Raw genomic sequence first — 18115 nt, forward strand, 5'->3', positions numbered from 1 at the left:
TGGGTGAGATTTGTATAAGGTTGCCTTGAAGTCAGGCGCACCTCTAAATTTGCTTAGAGGTCTAGTTTTGCGTCAAAAACCTTAAATGATGGTTTGAAAAATCCGTTTTCATCCCTAGTTATAAAAATTTAAATTTTGGGACATGCTAGTGATCAAATAGATCAATAAATATTTGAAAATCTTGAAAAACGACAGTCTGGATAACTTATTATAAGATGTGCGATCTTTTAGACTTGGAAATTTTTTTTTTTCTCTCTTCATATCTATACTTCTCGAGGTTGAGATGATTAATTGGAAGGTTTTCCAACATTGAAACACTTTCTTATGCAGTATTTTTGAAGTGCACTTTATTTCTATAGTACAAGGTTGCAACTTTATATGAATTATTTCATTTTCTAATTTTTTTTGATCATACACTAAATGAGGGTATTTTTGTCATACATACAACGAAACTAAAGTACTCTAGGGACTCACGAGGAAATAAACAATTCAACAATAATTTGGTATAAATTATTATAGTTTTTCAAGGGGGTGTTTTGCTCCCGCGGGAGTATTGTACAAGTGGGAAAATAAAAAATAAAAAGACCACTATGTATTTTTTTCTTTCAAAAAGTAGTCTATGAGTCGAGAGATGGACTTGTATATTTCCGTCCCCGAGGCATCAAACATTCATCTTTGGGATGGATGTGAAATTGTGGTCCGTCATGAAAACCTAAAATCTAATGGCTCAAAAATATTCTCCAAAAAACTATCTTTTTAGCTTTTAATTTTAATATTTTACATATTAATGAGCTCTATGTCAGAGACTATGTATATGCAAAACATTAGATCTAAATTTCATCTAAAAAATAGATAAAAAAGAGAGGCATCATATCTACATGTGAGCTCTAAGACTCATAGAACCTTGACTTCTTTTGTTTTTAACCAAAATGATGACTATAGGGATTGTTTACAAAAAAAAAAAAAAAAATCAGTTATTTTTGTAAATATAAGTAACTTGGGATAAGTCAGAATATTTTTTTTTTCAGAAATTTGTGTGCAATCAATGGCATTCTTTCTTTTTTTTGAAGATTAATAACATTTTTACGACCACCCTTCTTGAAATCTAGGAGACAAAAATGATTGTGATCTCATTGTGCAAAAAGTAAATGGTCTTTTTAAAGGCAATGCCAAGACTATATATCATGTACATTTTTGTGTGGCAAATTGTTTCATGTGGGCTAGACTGCATTTTTACAATATATGGTCCTAAGGTATACAACATCCATCTTAGAGATGAATGCAAATAGGTGGTCCATCTAAAAATAATTGAGAATAACGGTTTAATTTTTTTTTTATAAAATCATTATTTTTATTTTATTTATTTATATTGATGATCTTCATGTTAGAGATTACATATCCTTAAAAATTAGATCCGAAAATCCATCTCAAAAATAGATTTTTAAGAGTTGACTCATTTCTACCTGAACTCATAGATATCGTGGCCTTTTTCTTTGGGACACAGTTTTTATGTGGCAAGCCCGCATATTACATAAATGCGGACTTGGCAATAAATTATATTTTAAAATATAATTTCATCATCATTTTTAAAGAATATGTAATCTTTAACATGAAGATCATGAATACGAAAAGAAACTTTTTTAAAAAAAAATATTCGAACTGTTAATTACCATTGTTTTTCGATAGACCACCTATTTGCATCCAGATGGATGGTTAGTACCTCTGGACCGCATACGGTAGAAATGCGGTCCAGCCCCGAATGAAACAATTTTCCTTATCTTTTGAGGGGTAAAGTAAGTACACTGGTCAGAAGTGAAGACGGAGATGAGAGGAGGTGGTGAAAAGCACAGCACTACATACAAAAGCTTCACTCTCCATCACCCTAAGCGATCAGAAGTGAAGACGGAGATGAGAGGAGGTGGAGAAAAGCACAGCACTACATACAAAAGCTTCACTCTCCATCGCCCTAAGCGATGGCATGTCCTCACTGGCAAAGGAATGTGTTTCATCATGTGGTACGCCTCTCTCTCTCTCTCTCTCTCTCTCTCTCTCTCTCTCTCTGTGCTAAATCCGGTTCTAAATTTTTTTCTTATTTTAAAAGAGGGCTTTGATCATTTCACTTCGATACCACTTCTCTATATTGTATATGAATTGGATGCTACTTCTTTCTCTCTCTCTCGTTCTTGGATTTAAAGGAGCACTTCTTCTGGGCATTTGGATCATGCAAACATCTTTCTCAGGAATAAGGTATTGTGCCAGAAACAGTAAATGTTAAGCACATTTTTAGGCCTATTTCACAACCATTTAGGGAATTGTTAGCACTTTATGATTTCCTTTGATTAAGTCATTTGGTTGTGTACTTTTGGGTTTGTTTTTATCTTCTGAAAGAGACTTTTGATTATCATAAATTGAACCCGCTAAAAACTACTGGTAGATCTTAACTATCTTACCCAGGACAGGATGAAACAGTCTTGGAACCGTTAATTAGGATTTTAATTATCTCGATTCTTAAATCGTTACTTTGGAAACGATATGAAATAACTTAACTGAAGCATGTGTGGCGACAGAAGGCTGAAGGTCTTTTTTGGGCTGAAATGAGCAAGTAAGTATGATGTATTTGAGACCACTATTTGTAGAAGCAACGAGGATATGTAACAATGGTGAGGATATTAGCATTTTAAATAAAAACTTGGATGGCACGTTTTTAAATCTTCAGCTATCCAGTGAATGGGTTATGTGAGACGGAATGAGGCAAATGATTGAGAAGTACAGTGGTGAAAGAAGGTTTGGTTACATTTTGCTATCCCCTTGTTTTGAAAATCATAAGCCCCATTCTCAAAATACCACAACAATAAGAAGCATGTTCTTCATAAAACAAGGAATAGAGGTCAACCTTGGTCAACCTACTGGTCACTTTATATTGATGCCCTAGATGTGTGCAATCGGGTGGCAAAGTTCAATTTCATTGACAGTTTCCTTTGCAGCATTACTCATGAAGGAAAATAAGTTTTACTGGTACAATAGCCCAAGCGAATGGGAGTTTGGACTATTTCATGTTGACTTTTAATGTGGGTAGTCACGTTGGTTGTCCTGTGGAACTGAAACTGTATGGAAGTGATATGATTGGATTGGGAGCAATGGATTCACCAAAGTTTGAGGTCAGGTAGATGTGCTGGAAAGTTGGCCAAGGAGGTTTGGAGAACACTAGACTTCATGCAAGGGATGATTATAGAGATGATATTTGGCATGTTGTCTAATGCACGAAGAGCTCACTCTGATTGTCCCTTGTGGTCTTGAGGCTTGAGTTTCCAATTGTTTGTAAAGAGTGGGAGGCAGACTGACAACATACTTTGGAATCCATACTTATGCAGATCTCTTAGAAAACTAATGGTCGAAAATCTTTAGTCCTTGTGTTTGCTGAGGGTTTTACCTATTAGTAAGATCGGGTAGATGGTATTGGCCAAAGATGTTGGATGTTCATTTATGGCAAAGAGTAATTTATGTACAATCGGAGTTAAGATGCGGCGGTACCTTATGGTCCATATTTTGGGCTAAATTATGTTGATGTCCTACTTTTTTATTTCTTTATTCCCATTTTACCCTTGGATCAAAGGTCTAACTTTCGAACCACCTAAAATAAAAAAAAATAGTGCATTTGGGAGGTTCAAAAGTTCAACTTTTAAACAGTACAAAAAAAAAAAAAAAAAAATTGATGTATTTGGGTGGTCCAAAAGCTGGACTTTGGAACCACCCAACACCTTTTTTTTGCTGTGTTTTAGGATGTTTGAAAGTTGGATTTTCGAATTGCTCAAATACATCATTTTTTTATATTTTGGATGGTTCAAAAGTTAGATTTTTGAAGCAAGGCTCTAATGAGAATAAAAAAAACTTAAAAATGTAGGGCCTAAATGTAATATGGCCCAAACTATAGACCATGCAATACTGCTACATCTTTCTTTCGATCTGAAGCTAAATTTCTCTATGGAAAAATCATTCTACCCACTTTATTAACAGAAGCAATTATGTTGTTCTTTGCTCAATTAGTGTGGCTGGTTCATGCGCTCCAAAAATGTTGAGGCTTTTGGATGGTTATGCTACTTGGACATGCTGCTCATTGTGGACCACTTACTTCGCTAGGGTGTGGCTTTAAAAAATGAGTACTATTTGCCGAGAGAATCAAATACTATAAGAAATGAAATGTTAATATTTTTTTTAAGGGAAAATTATAGATACCCTTTGGAGTACACTTTATAGCCATGCCCAACTCCGGTATTTTTCAAATCACACCACTAACCTCAATATCATTTATTTTTGCATCCACCCCTATAGGTAAGAAAGTAGTATTTTTAGGACGAAAATACCATCCATGTATTTGAGATAGTTTCTCTCTTGAATAACTAGAAATTTGAAATTTAAGAGAGAAACTCTCAAAATTTTTAGAGTGAGAAACTGTCTCAAATTTTAATTTTTTAGAGAAAGAAACTATCTCAAAACTTTTAGAGAGAGAAACTATATCAAATTTCAGTTTTTTAGAGAGAAAAACAAATTTTTTAGAGGGAAACTATGTCAAAATTTTTAGATAGGGAAACTATATCGAATTTCAAGTTTTAGAGAGAGAAATTATCTCAATTTTTTTAGATAGAAACTATCTGAAAACTTTAAGTGAGATAAACTATGTCAAAATTTTTAGAGAAAAACTATATGAAATTTTAAATATTTAGAGAACGAAACTATCTCAAATTTCAAAGTTTATATATGGGGGGTATTTTAGTCCTAATAAAACTTCTTTCTTTACTTGGGGGGTGGATGCAAAAATAAATAGTATTGAGGTTAATGGTGTGGTTTAAAAAGTACTTGGGGGAGCATGCCAAGAAGTTATGGTCAAGGGGGGTTCCTATAATTTTCCCTTGTTTTTTAAACACATGTCCAAGTGGTTGATTTAGCACCTCTGAATTTGGGGTTTTTAGTCGGCAAGATGCCATGCTCTAGTCATTTGAAGTAGTCATAGCGAGGTGGCTCATGATTTTCTTTTCTTCCCAACGCTTATTAACGTTTTCCTTTGATTAGTTTCTTGGGAAAAAGACATCAACCTTGTAATCCAAATAAACCCTCAAGTCCATGGAATACCCATGGCCTTCTAAATTAGAAGAAACGGGCGTTTAACCCCCTCTGCACCTTTTTCATTTTTTTTTTTGATGGAGTACCTTTATTCCTTGTTTTATGAATGAAGCACACTCTTCTTATTTTTGTGGTATTTTGAGAATGCGACTTATGATTTTCAAAACAAGTGGATAGCGAAATGTAACCAAAACTTTCTTTCACCACTGTGCTTCTCACCTTTTTCATTGTTTAGATTATAATATTATCCATTCTAATTTTAATGACCTCGTAATCCAAACCCTACAAAAGCTTCCCCTCTTTCTTTCTCTTCCTTACCCGTGAACCCTTCCTCTCTTTCTCTCAACCTCCCTTGAACCCCAATTTGTCACTACCATCTCGTGGACCTCACAAATAGGTTAAACGAGGCATCCCATATTCCATTTATATGATAGGGTTATTGAGAAAAGGAAACAGGGTAAATATTGTGATTTGGACGATGAAAAAGGTAAGGTGAGGGTTAACATCATTTCTTTTAAAGTGGAGGGGGTCATGGGCTTTCCATGGACTCGAAGGTTTATTTGAGATTACAATTATAGAGAGGGGGTGGTCTAAGAAGGGTGAGGACCTTAAACTTTCCCTTAACCCATCCTAAGCTCAGGTAAAAGAGGTGGGTGCTGTTAGGTAGGCAGCAAACGTAAAACTTTGCCAAAACTTCACATGAATCCTGAATGGAAGGTGCAGCGTGGGCTTAGTACAACACCTATTAGGAGGTGCGAGTTAGTTTAAGTGGAAGGTTAAAAAAAGGCAAGTGGTAGGCCGAAAAGGACATTGTTGGAAGTAGTGAGAACTTATACCCTCACTGAAGGTATGACCTTTGTTAGAGCAGAATGGTGGACTGGGATTCGTGTAGCCAATCCCAAATAGTTGGGACAAGGCTTTTGATGATGATAATGATGAATCATAGAGAGGGGGTATACATCTTTGTCCCTAGTTACTTTACTCGCACATAGTGCAAAAGGAGGACCATTATCATATGGGTGTTTGTGAGGAAGGAGTTTAAGGCTTTACGATAGTGGGCTTACTTTTTGGTTGGAGTTCTATGGCCACTCTAGAGGACATTATTCATAGACCTTGGGTCCATTGAATGACACCCCCCTTCAATTTCATCAATTTAATTTTGATGCAAGCTCATTTTGTGGGATTGGCTTGGCTGGAGTTGGTGGATGTTTCTAAAACAGTGTACAAGCAATGCTTAAGTCTTTCTTGCTGTTGTTAGGTTGTTGCGAGGACTTAGAAGTGGGTTGTGCATGCCCCTCACATGGATTAGAGTTTATTTATTTCTCTAGTTGGGCCTGTTAGGGAGAGGAGGGACCCATGTTGTTTTGGACTTGTTAGTGAGATAAATGAGGTTTACAACCACTATTAGCCTCTTTATTTTATGAGACCTATGAGTTGGCCAATTCTTTTGGCTTGATAAAGAGTTAGTCTTCTCTCTATTATGATAAAGAGAGATCATTCTGTTGTATCGCGGACTGACCTGAACCTATTTCTTGGCTGGAAAGAAATTTCTTAATCAGTGGTATGACTTACCTTTGTCTCGAACTTTACTTCCCCTGTGATTGAGCTTCTCCTCTGATTGACCCTCCCCCGCTTCAAAGCGCAGACCAAATCGGAGCTAGCTAAGCTAGCCTAGGAATCTTTTCAGTAGTGATCAAACCCTCAGTGAGCAACGTAGCAAACCAGGGTCGCTTGGAGATGGCTCTAAGGGACTTGATAGATCAAAGTCTGTTTAAGTGATTATTCTTTGGAAAAAGCTTCTTTAAATTTTGTATTATAATAATTTTGCCCATAAAATTTAGTTATTGGTAAAAAAGACAATAAATACAATCATCTAGCTCCCCAATCTTCATGGCTTCACCCAATTGAATAACAATTAAAGTGATTATGCAACTTTGGTATTGACAAAATTACCATAGATAACACATTTATTTGGGTTCAGCCCTTACCATTATTGCATCTAACATATTGTTACACCCATGCTTGGATCAGACCTTTGAGAAATGTAAAAGTTCATTCATCTTCATGGAACTTTTTTTTTCTATGGCCCTTAATTCATGAAATTGGGGGCTTCAGTCATGGATTATAGCTGTCTTATTGTTGAGCCATAATTCTGAAGCTAGGAAAACAAGTAAATTCAATACTGGCTTCGTCAAGTCATCATAGCTATTTGTTGGATCACTGTTTCGTGTTCTATTGGAACGCTCTATTTCAATAATTGTAGCTATCTTCCAGTGTAATTTGCTCTTCTTTCAGTTATTCTCTCTGTTGCCTCCTTTACATGGGAGCCTTTATGGGGTCTTGTTGTAAACCATTCGTACATACAACACTATTATCCTTGTGACCCATGCGTCTTTGTCCCTTTTTTATTCAGAAATTTATTTCAGCTTTCAATGAGCGTGCCTTATTTAACCATGTAATGGTTTTTGAGGCTTTTATTTTAGCTTTTTAGAGCTCTCCTCCATGTATTCTCTAATCTTTGCATTAATGTCTTCCTAACATTTCTGGAATCCAGTTATGTTGGTATAGCTATGGACAAGGAGGTTCTTATTGCAACTAATAAGAACTAGAAATACAAGTAACAAGAAATAGGCAAATTTGTTGCATGTTCTGTTGGAACAAAGAAACTGGCATATTCAGAGATTTTATTGCCAATTAGAAAAAATGCAAGTTACTAAAATTTCTTATATGAATTGTTGAGTAAGGAATACTCAAAGCAAAATTTAATTAGTACTTGTCTGTTCTATTTGGACTCTAATTTAAGGATCATGATAACAAGTTGGACATGGTACCATATGGTGAAAGAGGGGCCTTTTCTAATTTGATTCGATGGGGTTTTTAGCTCGAAAGAAGTAAACCTTTTTCGTTGAGCATATTACTTCAAAAAATAAGTGACCATCTTTCTCCCAGGGGTACAAACTTTAAAGTATTGGTATGCCATGGGAGGGGAATAATGAAACCCCTTCTCTCTTCTGACTATACACACTCTCTCTACAGTCATTTGAACCTGAAAACAAAAGAAACCCACACCTCCTGACCTCTATTTATCTCTGGATAACTTTTCATAGTGTTTTGTGTTTTGAGATTGAGAAAGTACTTTTTTTTGTCTCCTTTTGTTTGCGCTTATGGGAGCATTATTCATATTTCAAGCTTACCTTCCATTTTTTAGATTACAGGAGGTGCAGGCCATAGAGTGTGTCATGATTACAAAACATGGTAATTAGACTCAAATGGCTGTTACATCTCTAGATATCACATGACCAACAATTGAAGATAGGATTTTCAATGAACCTTTCTTTCTACTTAAACTACGAGGCTAGTTTTAAATTTTAATTATACTTAGATGTAACTGAATTTTGTTTGATCAAGTTTATCATATGTTCCTTATCACCTTTTTTGTGTCATAAGAACCAGCTTGGGCTACTTGAAGTTTTCCATGTCTTTGAATCATATTGGTAATGGTTAATAAAGATGAGTCCATATAGCATGCTCCACAGTTGTTGGGATTGGAAACAAGATATGGAGATTGGGATGAGCGGGAGATCGTGAAATGCTAGACGATCCCTATGGTTGGAAGTGTTGTTCTTACAATGCTTAATATGGATCGACATTCCCAAAATGTTAGTGATCTTGATCCCAACCATTTAGGGTTCTTGATCTTGAGCTTTTGGGTTCACGATTTCAACCTTTTAGGGATTTGCTTCCAACCTTAAAGAGTACATATAGTCTAGGACTATATATTCCTTTTAAAGTAGGGATCTCTTTATTTAGGGCCAACAAGCAATGCAACTATATTAAAAGTATAGTTGTATTAGAAGCTGGTTATAAATAAAGAGAACCATCAATTTGGTCATTATCTTGGTCCCTGAGTTGGGAATCAACATCTCTATCAGTGGGATTAAGATCCCAAAATTTAGAAATCAAGATCCCTTGCCCAGAGTGCTGGGACGAGATTCTGGAGTAGGTTTGCCACCTAGGTTGGAAGATCCCAGCAACTATGACATAATACTCCAACTGGAGCGCACTATACAGCTCTCTTTGACAAAGACCTACCTAGGAGTATTTTCTTGATCGGAAATTCTGGGATTAACTTTAGAATCACCAGATAAGTACTTTCTGCAAAAAAAGAGATTTTGGTTTCCTAAACACTTAGCTCTGATTATACCATTCCAAAGATTGGATGTTCTTTTTTCCAACTTGGAAATGTTATTTCTTTCTTTTTGAAATGGTGGAGACGTTATTTCTTACATGAATATATTAAACACTTCGGTCTGACCATACTATTCCAAAAATTGGCATTTCTCTTTTCCAACACAGATATATTATTTCTTTCTTTTTGAAGTGGTGGAGATGTCATTTCTTTCGTGAATATATACATTGTTTGTGATTCCCTTTTATTTTTAACTTTTAATTTTAAGGTTGGTCTCCAGGTTGAGGAGGTTACATCCTCAAAATATGAGATCCTAAAAATACTCCTAGATAGTGTTTCACCCGAGGGATTAATTATAGGATGTGCTCCTGCCCGTGCAAATAATCTTGTCGCAAAAGAGATAACCTTTTCACGCTTAAATCATTTTTTAGGTTTTGGATTATGTACAGAGAGCTAAGCAAGATGGTGCTGTACTTTTGGTAAACTTTTGTGTACCTGAAGTCTTTGGAAGTTGATAGACATATACTTTCCATGACTTTCAGTTGTTTTACATTCCTCTTTTTTTAAGGGTTTGCACCATCCATGGGAGGGCCATGAAGATCATGCAAATGGGCATGAGCATGAACATGAGGTAAAACTGAACTCCAGCTGATGTGTGGCTCTTGGTTGCTATGGTGCTGGTAATCTGTATGTCTATATCTTTTTGGTTATCTAGAAAACATTATGACGAAACCCAAGGTAACTTGCATCATCTCAGAAGAACAAATTTGAGATAAGTTGTTCAGAAAAAAAGTTGGCTCATGGTCCCCTAGACAAGTCTCAAGAATTCATTCTTTCAAGATTGCGATGCCAATTTCTGGAATGGAAAAAACTAGTGGTTTATCAGTTGTGTGGTGGGTCATTTTATGCGAAACATGCCTGATGTCTCTATAATTCTTATCTGTGTTCAATATTCCTGGATAAGGTCCTTCCAGGAGTTAATTGTCTTGCAAATGATTTTCCTTGCCTTGAGTTTGCCTTGGGTTGGAATCTGGAAGTCCATCATTATGCCTCATACGCTTCTCTGGCTCAAAGAATGTCCCTCATCTAAATTTTGAAAGCTTTAGAATTGAGGCTAGATGACCACACTGCCCTGGGCTCCTTGCATATGGGTGGTTAGTGACCTCTTTGATGGCCCTTGGGGATCCCCTTGCTGCTTGGAGCTTAGTTTCAGGTGTATCCAATTGGGGTAGCATTTTGATTTCAAACAAATAATAGTATACTTTTCTACTGCTTCAACATATGCTCCCTTTCGCATTTGTTCTTGCAAAGGTTTTTTGGGAAAATCTTAATTTTTTTTTCCTCATATCGTCTTGCTTTTGCTCGTATCAGTGTATATGTTTTGATAAACATCTCAGTTATAGAGTTTGTAGAGGTTGGTCTTTGGCAGGTACTTTTTGGGAAAGGTAGATTTGATTCCCAGAACTTGCAATATGTTGTTGAAATTTTTTTTTGTTAATTGGGAAAGGCAGAAGGTGTGGGCAGCTTGTTTTAGGAAATTTGGGCACTGAATGTTATGGTTAGTATCTTGAAATGATTTTTTGGCAAGAAGCTTGAGCGTAGATGTTGGTAGAGTTGAGGACATAGTCAATTCGGTTGAGGATAGGTTGAGATCCTCCCATCAATTCATCCTTGACTGCCCATTTCGTGCGATCTTTCACATAGTTACTGTAATCTCTTCGCCCAGGTCACGATTTTGCTTCGGAATCCTAATTCTGTGATTCTGACAAGGAATTTTCACGGAACATTTTTCCTTGAATTCAGGAAGTCTTGATTCCATAGTTTAGGGATCTCGTTTTGAACTTTTGCCGATCTCGATCCCAACATTTATGGAATCTTGATTCCAACTTTTCGAATCTCGGTTCACTATCTTTTTTTCTCTAAACCTAGAATCCAATCATTTGTGGGCTTCTATGGTGTTTCATTCTTGATCTTGTTATCTCAAAAACACTTTCTCACTCGTAGATTATTTCGAGAACCTAATTTGAAGGGCTTCCGTGGTTTTATCTTCCTTTGCCTTATTCTGTGAGAGAGAGAGAGAGAGAGAGAGAGAGAGAGAGAGAGAGATGTCGATTCCAAATGCATCAGAAACTTGATTCCAAGGATGTTGGAATCTCGATTCCATGTATGAAGGAATCTTGATTCCTTATGAATCGATTCCAGATAGGTCAGAAACTCAATTCCGGAGAGTTCAGAATCTCGATTTCATATATGTAAAGATCTTGATTCCATTTGGGTCGAATCTCAATTCCAATAAAGTAGGAATCTCGTTTACCGTAATTCCCCTTCTACATATGTTGATTCCGAAAACAAGAATCTTCTAGCCAGTCGTGATTCCGATTCTTAAAATGATTCAGAATCTTGAGTGTTTCCGACTACTATGATCTTTTAGTATGCAGTTTTAGAAGAAGTCAAGTATTTTGGCTGAGAAATTCTGTTTGTAAAAACAGTGTTCTCAATGCCAGGCATATGACTTTTCTAAAGTCCTCATTACCAATACAAATGTTTACTATACATTACTATTTATGATTCATATGGCCTTGGGAAATGAATATAACTGCAATATTATGATCTATGTAGATCAGCGGAGGGATGCCAATAAGGTACTGTTGATGTCTTGTTGATGGGCAAGGCCGCAAACCACTACCTTCTAAATGAATTTGATGGTTGAGGATGAAGAGGGAGGAACTACAGCCTGAGGTTTTAGTAAATATGCTCCTGATGTTTTGATGAGAGATGGAAAGAACAAAGAGAATTCTGAAGCCTTGGAGGTCTGAATAGCTATTTTAAGTATGAGGATTCTCGTTGCAAATATGAGAAGGTTTGGATAGATAAATGGTGTTGGGGAGGATGTTGATGTCCAGTTCTTGGAAGGGCTGGGCTGCATAGTGATAAAGACTTTTTGGTAACTGTTTTTCTTTGAGTCCTCAAGGTGTTCAAGGTGAGACCTTTGAAGAAATCTACTGAACATAGGATAAACATGCTAATTGAGTTACAGAGGTTGATAAAAAATGTTCATAAGACAGGTCATGGACCAGATAAGGTGGCGTACAACTTGGATATTGTTGGAGTGTTCTCAATTGATGTCTTGTATGCCATAAAACATGTGGGGGCCTATCCTACTTTTCCTACCTGATTTGTTTGAAGGAAGATGCAGACTTGGGTTTTCATTTCTTATGTTTACAAGGACACTTATCCAGTTGACCATGTATAACATGGGTATGATTATCCTGGAAATGTTTATTTAGCACAAGAAGGAACAACCTGGATCATTTGTTGGTTCTATGAAAGTTTAGTTGGCTGCTGGCACAAGTATGGTTATGGTTATTTAAAAATTATTGGGTTATGATTGACTATCTTCCTAGTTTGTTGTAGGTCTGGGTTGGTACAAGCTGGAATGGGGAGAGATCGATATCATGTTGGTTGTCCTTTCTTGCTACATTCATTACTTTTGCTACAGTGTTTCGGGGACAATTACATATCCCTGACATTCTTTTTTGGAGAAATATTAACTTGTATTAACAGAAGTACTACATATGGTAGAGTTGGGCATGCCACATTTTGGTTCCTCCTTAGACATACAAAATGTGGGTGTCTGCATTCCCTCAAAATAAGATTTGGTAGGTTATGTTGGTCATATACAAAATGATGCCTATACAGTCCCACTAACAAAAGCCAGTGGGAGTACATGTCAGTCTCCTTCATCAGTCCTCCCAGCTGCTCCTTCGATGGCCAGGGCGCCAGCTACATGGTTGGCCTCCCACCAATCATGCATGAAGGTGGCTGCAGCTGCCTGCAAATGTAAAATATGTGGTAAAAAAGGTGAAGTAATCTTTATGGGCATTTTGCTTTTTTGGAAGCCCGGAGAATGACATTCTTGGAGTTTCCCTTGACTACGAGGGGAGAGGCACTGTCCTCAGTTTAGCTAACCTTTTCCAGACCTTCAAGTGCCTGGAGTGTGAGAAGAGGGTGTGACCGTGGTGCCTCTACGGATGGGTTCGAAGCTGAGTGATCTGGGGTTACAGCACCATTGACATTGAGTTTGTTGGAACCCTGATCCAGTGGTCTCCACAGGCTCAATCTATGCATGGGAGATGGTCTGACGGATAGGATGTTCCTCCAATTTGTTAGGAAGTCCTTCATGGAGAAGCTATGGGGACCTTTGTGATTTTTAGCCCAGAAAGTGGATTTGATGCGTCCTCTTAGTGCCCGGAGGCTTGATTCTGTCCCTCAAAAGATGCATCCATTTCTCTCCAAATGGACCAGATTGTCTCATGGCCAGTTCCCGATCAAAGTTCTGTAAAATATCTGTCCACAGTTGGGAGGCTATCATGCAGTATAGAAAAAGTGATTGTTTGATACCTCTGCCTCTTTACACGTAGTGTATCCATTTGTGAGTTGGAAAACATCTCCTTTAGAGTTGATCAGTGGTGACAGCTCTATTGGATAGCACCAACCGGTTGAATGACCGAATTTTTGGGTAGGGAGTGACCACACTAAATAGATTCTGGACTGGATGGGTTGGGTTGGGTTCATTGCTTTGTAGAAAGATGATATTTTGAACCCTGAACTTGCCAGGGCCCAGATGAAGCTGTCCACTCCTTGGGTGTGTAAAAGAGGTGCAGGACTTTGGGCGTTTGGGCCAGATCCTATGCCTTGTTATTGCTGAATGGCTTTCTGAAGGTTGGATTCAACACTGAATATTTCCCTATGATTTTGAAAGAATGGGAAAGAGTCAGATCTTGGGAGGATGCGATCCTTACGAAGTTCAGCTATCTATCCCCCAAAGCTAGATCACTGATCCAGACGTCCTTCCAAAAGTACAGTCCCTCCTAGAATTTAACTCTAAACCCGGGCAGAGGGATGGTCTTTGGGGACTGTTATTGAGTTGTCTAGGCATATTTTTGGTCCATAATTAACTTCCTAATGTTAGAAATTTTGGCCGCCCAGCCACATAGGCGGAATTTTTTTCAAAACGAATAGGTGCAGTTTGGTTGGCAGCATAAGGCATTTTGCTTCTGGGCGCCGCCTAGGCACCACTCTGTGACAATTTTCGGGCGGCAGAAAAACACCTTCGGGTGAGGGTAAAATATGTAATGTTTCCCCCGAAAAAAGGGGGAAAAGGGTTTTAGGGGGTATTCTAAACGCCCATTATACAATCCGTGGCATTTAGGGTGAGAAAAAGCCTTCAAAAACCACTATTTTGTGATTTATCGAAAGATCGATAACTTTTATATTTTTCCGATTTCTTCTCAAAACAAAGACAATAGTTCGTGAGTGGATTTGGAGCTTCTAATAGTTGATTTTGAGAAATTTTGGTGACCCAATAGACGAGGTTTGCACTGACACCGATTTGATTTTGTTACAACACATTATGTTATGAATCATGTGTTTTTTCTTTTACTTTTTTTTCTTTTACGATATATTTACATGTTTGTAGTTAAAAGACTGATTTTTTTGGTGATTTATTGATTTTTTTTCTCATTTGGACGATGGAATTGAGCATATATCGTATTCTTTTCTAGTATGGACTTCTCACCGACATCCATTGATGCGTTTCTAGTATTGACTTCTAGTTTCCTTGTTCTTACAATGACATTTGGGATTTCAAGCATTTTAATGCCTTACAACTTACAAGTTAGTAGTAACTCATTGTAGTATTGTATTGTTGTACTATTATGTTTTTATTTATTTCATGATCACGAGGAGTTTGGGGCTTTAAAATTGCCCTAAAAACTCCCTAAGGCTATAAATCAGCCCTAAGAACACCCCTATTTTTTATGTCTGGGGTGGAGGGGATGTTTTTTGTTTATTTAGTCAGGGCTACCTGTCGTTGGGCGGGCCCCTGAACGCTTAGGCGGCTAGGCACCCAAACTGCCTAGGTACCCGAATCTGTTGTTTTGAACCTTGTAACTTCCATAGGTGGTCTTGTTGGGCACAAATATCCGCCACCATTTTCCTGAGTGCTAAATTGCACTCTTAGCTTCTGGATCCCTAGACCTGTCCTTTTACAGTGTGCATACCTTGTTCTAGGCTACAAGATGGATTTTCTTGGGTTCTTCCGCTCCTAACCAAAAGATTTGTTCATCAGGCTTTTGAGTTTGGTGGACATACTAGCAGGCATATGGAAGAGGGACATGCGGAAGATGGAGATGCTAGAAATTGTGGCTTTTAAAAGGTGAGTTCTACCTCCCAGGCTAGGTATCTGCCTTTCCAAGTAACGTGTCTTCTTTGGAATTTCTCCACTATTGGATCCCTTAGGTGCTTCTTTGGCTTTCCTATATATAAACAGGGAGCGTAAGGCATTTTGAGTGTATGGGTTCTATCCCACAACTCAGTTTGCATGCAAGGTTGTGAAGGTTTTGCTGATCTACCTCTATTCCCATGATTTTTGTCTTTTCCATATTGACCTTCATGCCTAATGGAATTTTTAAAAGCACCATAGTAAAGGCCAAAGAGTCGACTTGATTGGGGGTTGAGTTGCAGAAAATTCGAGTGTTGTTCGCATGGAACAAATGGGTCATTTTTGGGCCAAGTCTAGAGGATTTGAACCCCCTTAATAAGCCATGCTGAGATAGCCGGGAGATAAGAAGGACTTAGTACCCTTACCACAATGGTGAAAAGGAAAGGGGCAACCTTGCCTCAGTCCTTTAGAGGCCTGAAAGTATCCATTGGAGAATCAACCTTAGAATTCGCAGAAAAGGAGCATTTCATAAGCTTTCTGGATGTGGAGCTTTCTCCTAGACCAGGCTGATGATAACTTGGCGAACTTACTATTGGGAAAAAGGTCTCTCCAATCAAGAGACTTTATCTAGGGACAAACTCGCTAAGGGTAGGTCAGCCATCTGTAGTCCCAAACCAGGAGTGCTCGAGTACAAAGTTTGGTGAGTAACGTTACAATGTCCCTTTTGACTAGTAGAGGTTCCTCAAAGGTCTGATTTGCCACTTAGATATGGGAGGAGACTGGGTCGTGGGTTTAGGTGTCCCAGATAAGGCAGATACTTTCTTAGGCTCCATGGGCCTCCAGGACAGCCGATTAGTAGGGGCATCTGCCCTAAACTTACCTAACCTTTTGAAGGGTTGGATGGGGAAGTTTAATTCAATAATTGCCTATATATCTATGAAGTATTGCTACGAATAAGCACGGATGGCTTATCCTGGTGGCCAAAGTCGTGAATATTCTATCCCAAATTTTTTTTTTTGCAGGTGTTTGTGGGTAGGCTGGGTGTCTTCAGGAGTGCCTGGGCACCCTTTGAGGAGGATAAATTGAGGTAGAGCGAGTAGCAGTGTTTCAAAAAGTGTTAGGTGGGCACCCAGAACCTGAGCGACCCAGTAGTAAGAAAAATGTCTCCATAGTCTCTAACATTATAAGTATAACTGTATAAAACATAAGAATTAGGGTTTTAGGGCACATCACAATTTAAAAGTATAGTACACAACACATAAGAGCACACACTCCATAAGACCATAACCACAAGTCCATATTCAATTGTGAATTATCCATATTCCATAGTCTGATTGATAGTCCACACTCCACAATCCATATTCCACACGTTAGTTAAAACTTAAAAAGTAAAATTTACGAACCAAATTACCAAAGTTACTAAATACCAAACCAGTGGAATCACAAATCCACTATCCACAATACACAGCCAAGAGGAGGAAAAAAAAAATGAAAGAAATACTTGAAGACTCAAAAGAATCTTCAATCATTATTTATCATTCATCATGAAAAAAAGTAGGATCAGTTGCATTTGCATCATATACATCAGAGTCGATGCCATCATCATCGTCATCATCTCCCTCCTTTACATAATGGTCATCCTCCTCTGTCTCTTTTGAATCTAAATCTGCCTCTGCTTCTTCCTCGTCCTTCACCCTTGTCCTCTGTGAAGAAGATCTAGTGGCCCTAGGAGGTCGGCTGATGTCCCTGAGGCATCCATGGCCATGTCCCATGCCAATCCTTCATATCCCTCGACCTGATCATCATCAACCAACCACTCCATAGCATTGTCCATAGTTTTTTATCTGAGGGGGTCTTTCTTATCTCTCTTAGCAAACCTGTCTTTCAAGAATCGATTATACTTGACATAAACTAGGTCATTGAGCCTCTTTGATTCAAGCTTGTTCCTTTCGTTGTATGAATCTAACAAAATGAAATGAAACTAATTAATATAAATAATTAAATATATAATAATAATACTACAAAACTAATAATTACTTTAATTCTAAATTACTAATACAAATTACCTCTTCAAAAGTACTCCAATTCCACTCACAACCGGACGAGGTAGTAGTTAGGTTTAAGATCCGAATGGCCAACTTTTGTAAATTTGGAGCACTACACCCATGTTTGCTCCACCAATTGGATGCAAAGATATAGAATAAGATCATAGATAAATAATAGAATTATAGAAATGAAACCTGATTACTTGAACTTGATGAATTTAAGAATATTATTACCTGAATCAATTTTGGTCCTTTGCCTCATCGCCATTGGACTCCCAAAAGACTTTGATGCGCACTTGTAATTTATCAGCTCATCAGCACATATAATATCCTAGATATTTGGATAAGGGACTAGCACATCTACACACTTATTAAATCCAGTCATAGTTGTGTCATTTGTGTGTATATCCTTATCAACATAAAAAAAAGTTGGGTTCAAATAATAAGCAGCTGCATGCAATGGCCGATGTAGCTACCTATCCCACTTCTCATCAATAATCTCCCAAACTGGCTTATAGTGGCTCTCATCATCATCTAAAT

The 18115-nt window shown here is 37.6% G+C and overlaps 1 protein-coding gene across 3 annotated transcripts in view; it reads left to right on the top strand.

Moving 5' to 3' along the window:
• The first annotated feature begins 1893 nt into the window (after positions 1 to 1893).
• LOC18429945 (NADH dehydrogenase [ubiquinone] 1 beta subcomplex subunit 2-like) overlaps positions 1894 to 18115 on the top strand; it is a 91581-nt gene continuing 75359 nt past the window's right edge. For 2 of the 3 annotated variants that reach the window (XM_088870929.1, XM_088870928.1), the window contains exons 1-2: positions 1894 to 2015; positions 15438 to 15524. In XM_088870929.1, coding sequence (XP_088727055.1) covers positions 1909 to 2015; positions 15438 to 15524 — 194 coding nt within the window. In that variant the 5' untranslated portion in view covers positions 1894 to 1908. Of the gene's footprint in view, positions 2016 to 2195; positions 2248 to 9738; positions 9787 to 9875; positions 9975 to 15437; positions 15525 to 18115 lie in introns of those variants that run through there. The other variant, XM_088870930.1, reaches the window with a different exon arrangement.

The sequence above is a fragment of the Amborella trichopoda genome, chromosome 6 (assembly GCF_054954075.1).
Source record: "Amborella trichopoda isolate Santa Cruz 75 chromosome 6, AtrichopodaSantaCruz75HAP2 v2.0, whole genome shotgun sequence".
Taxonomy (NCBI): domain Eukaryota; kingdom Viridiplantae; phylum Streptophyta; class Magnoliopsida; order Amborellales; family Amborellaceae; genus Amborella; species Amborella trichopoda.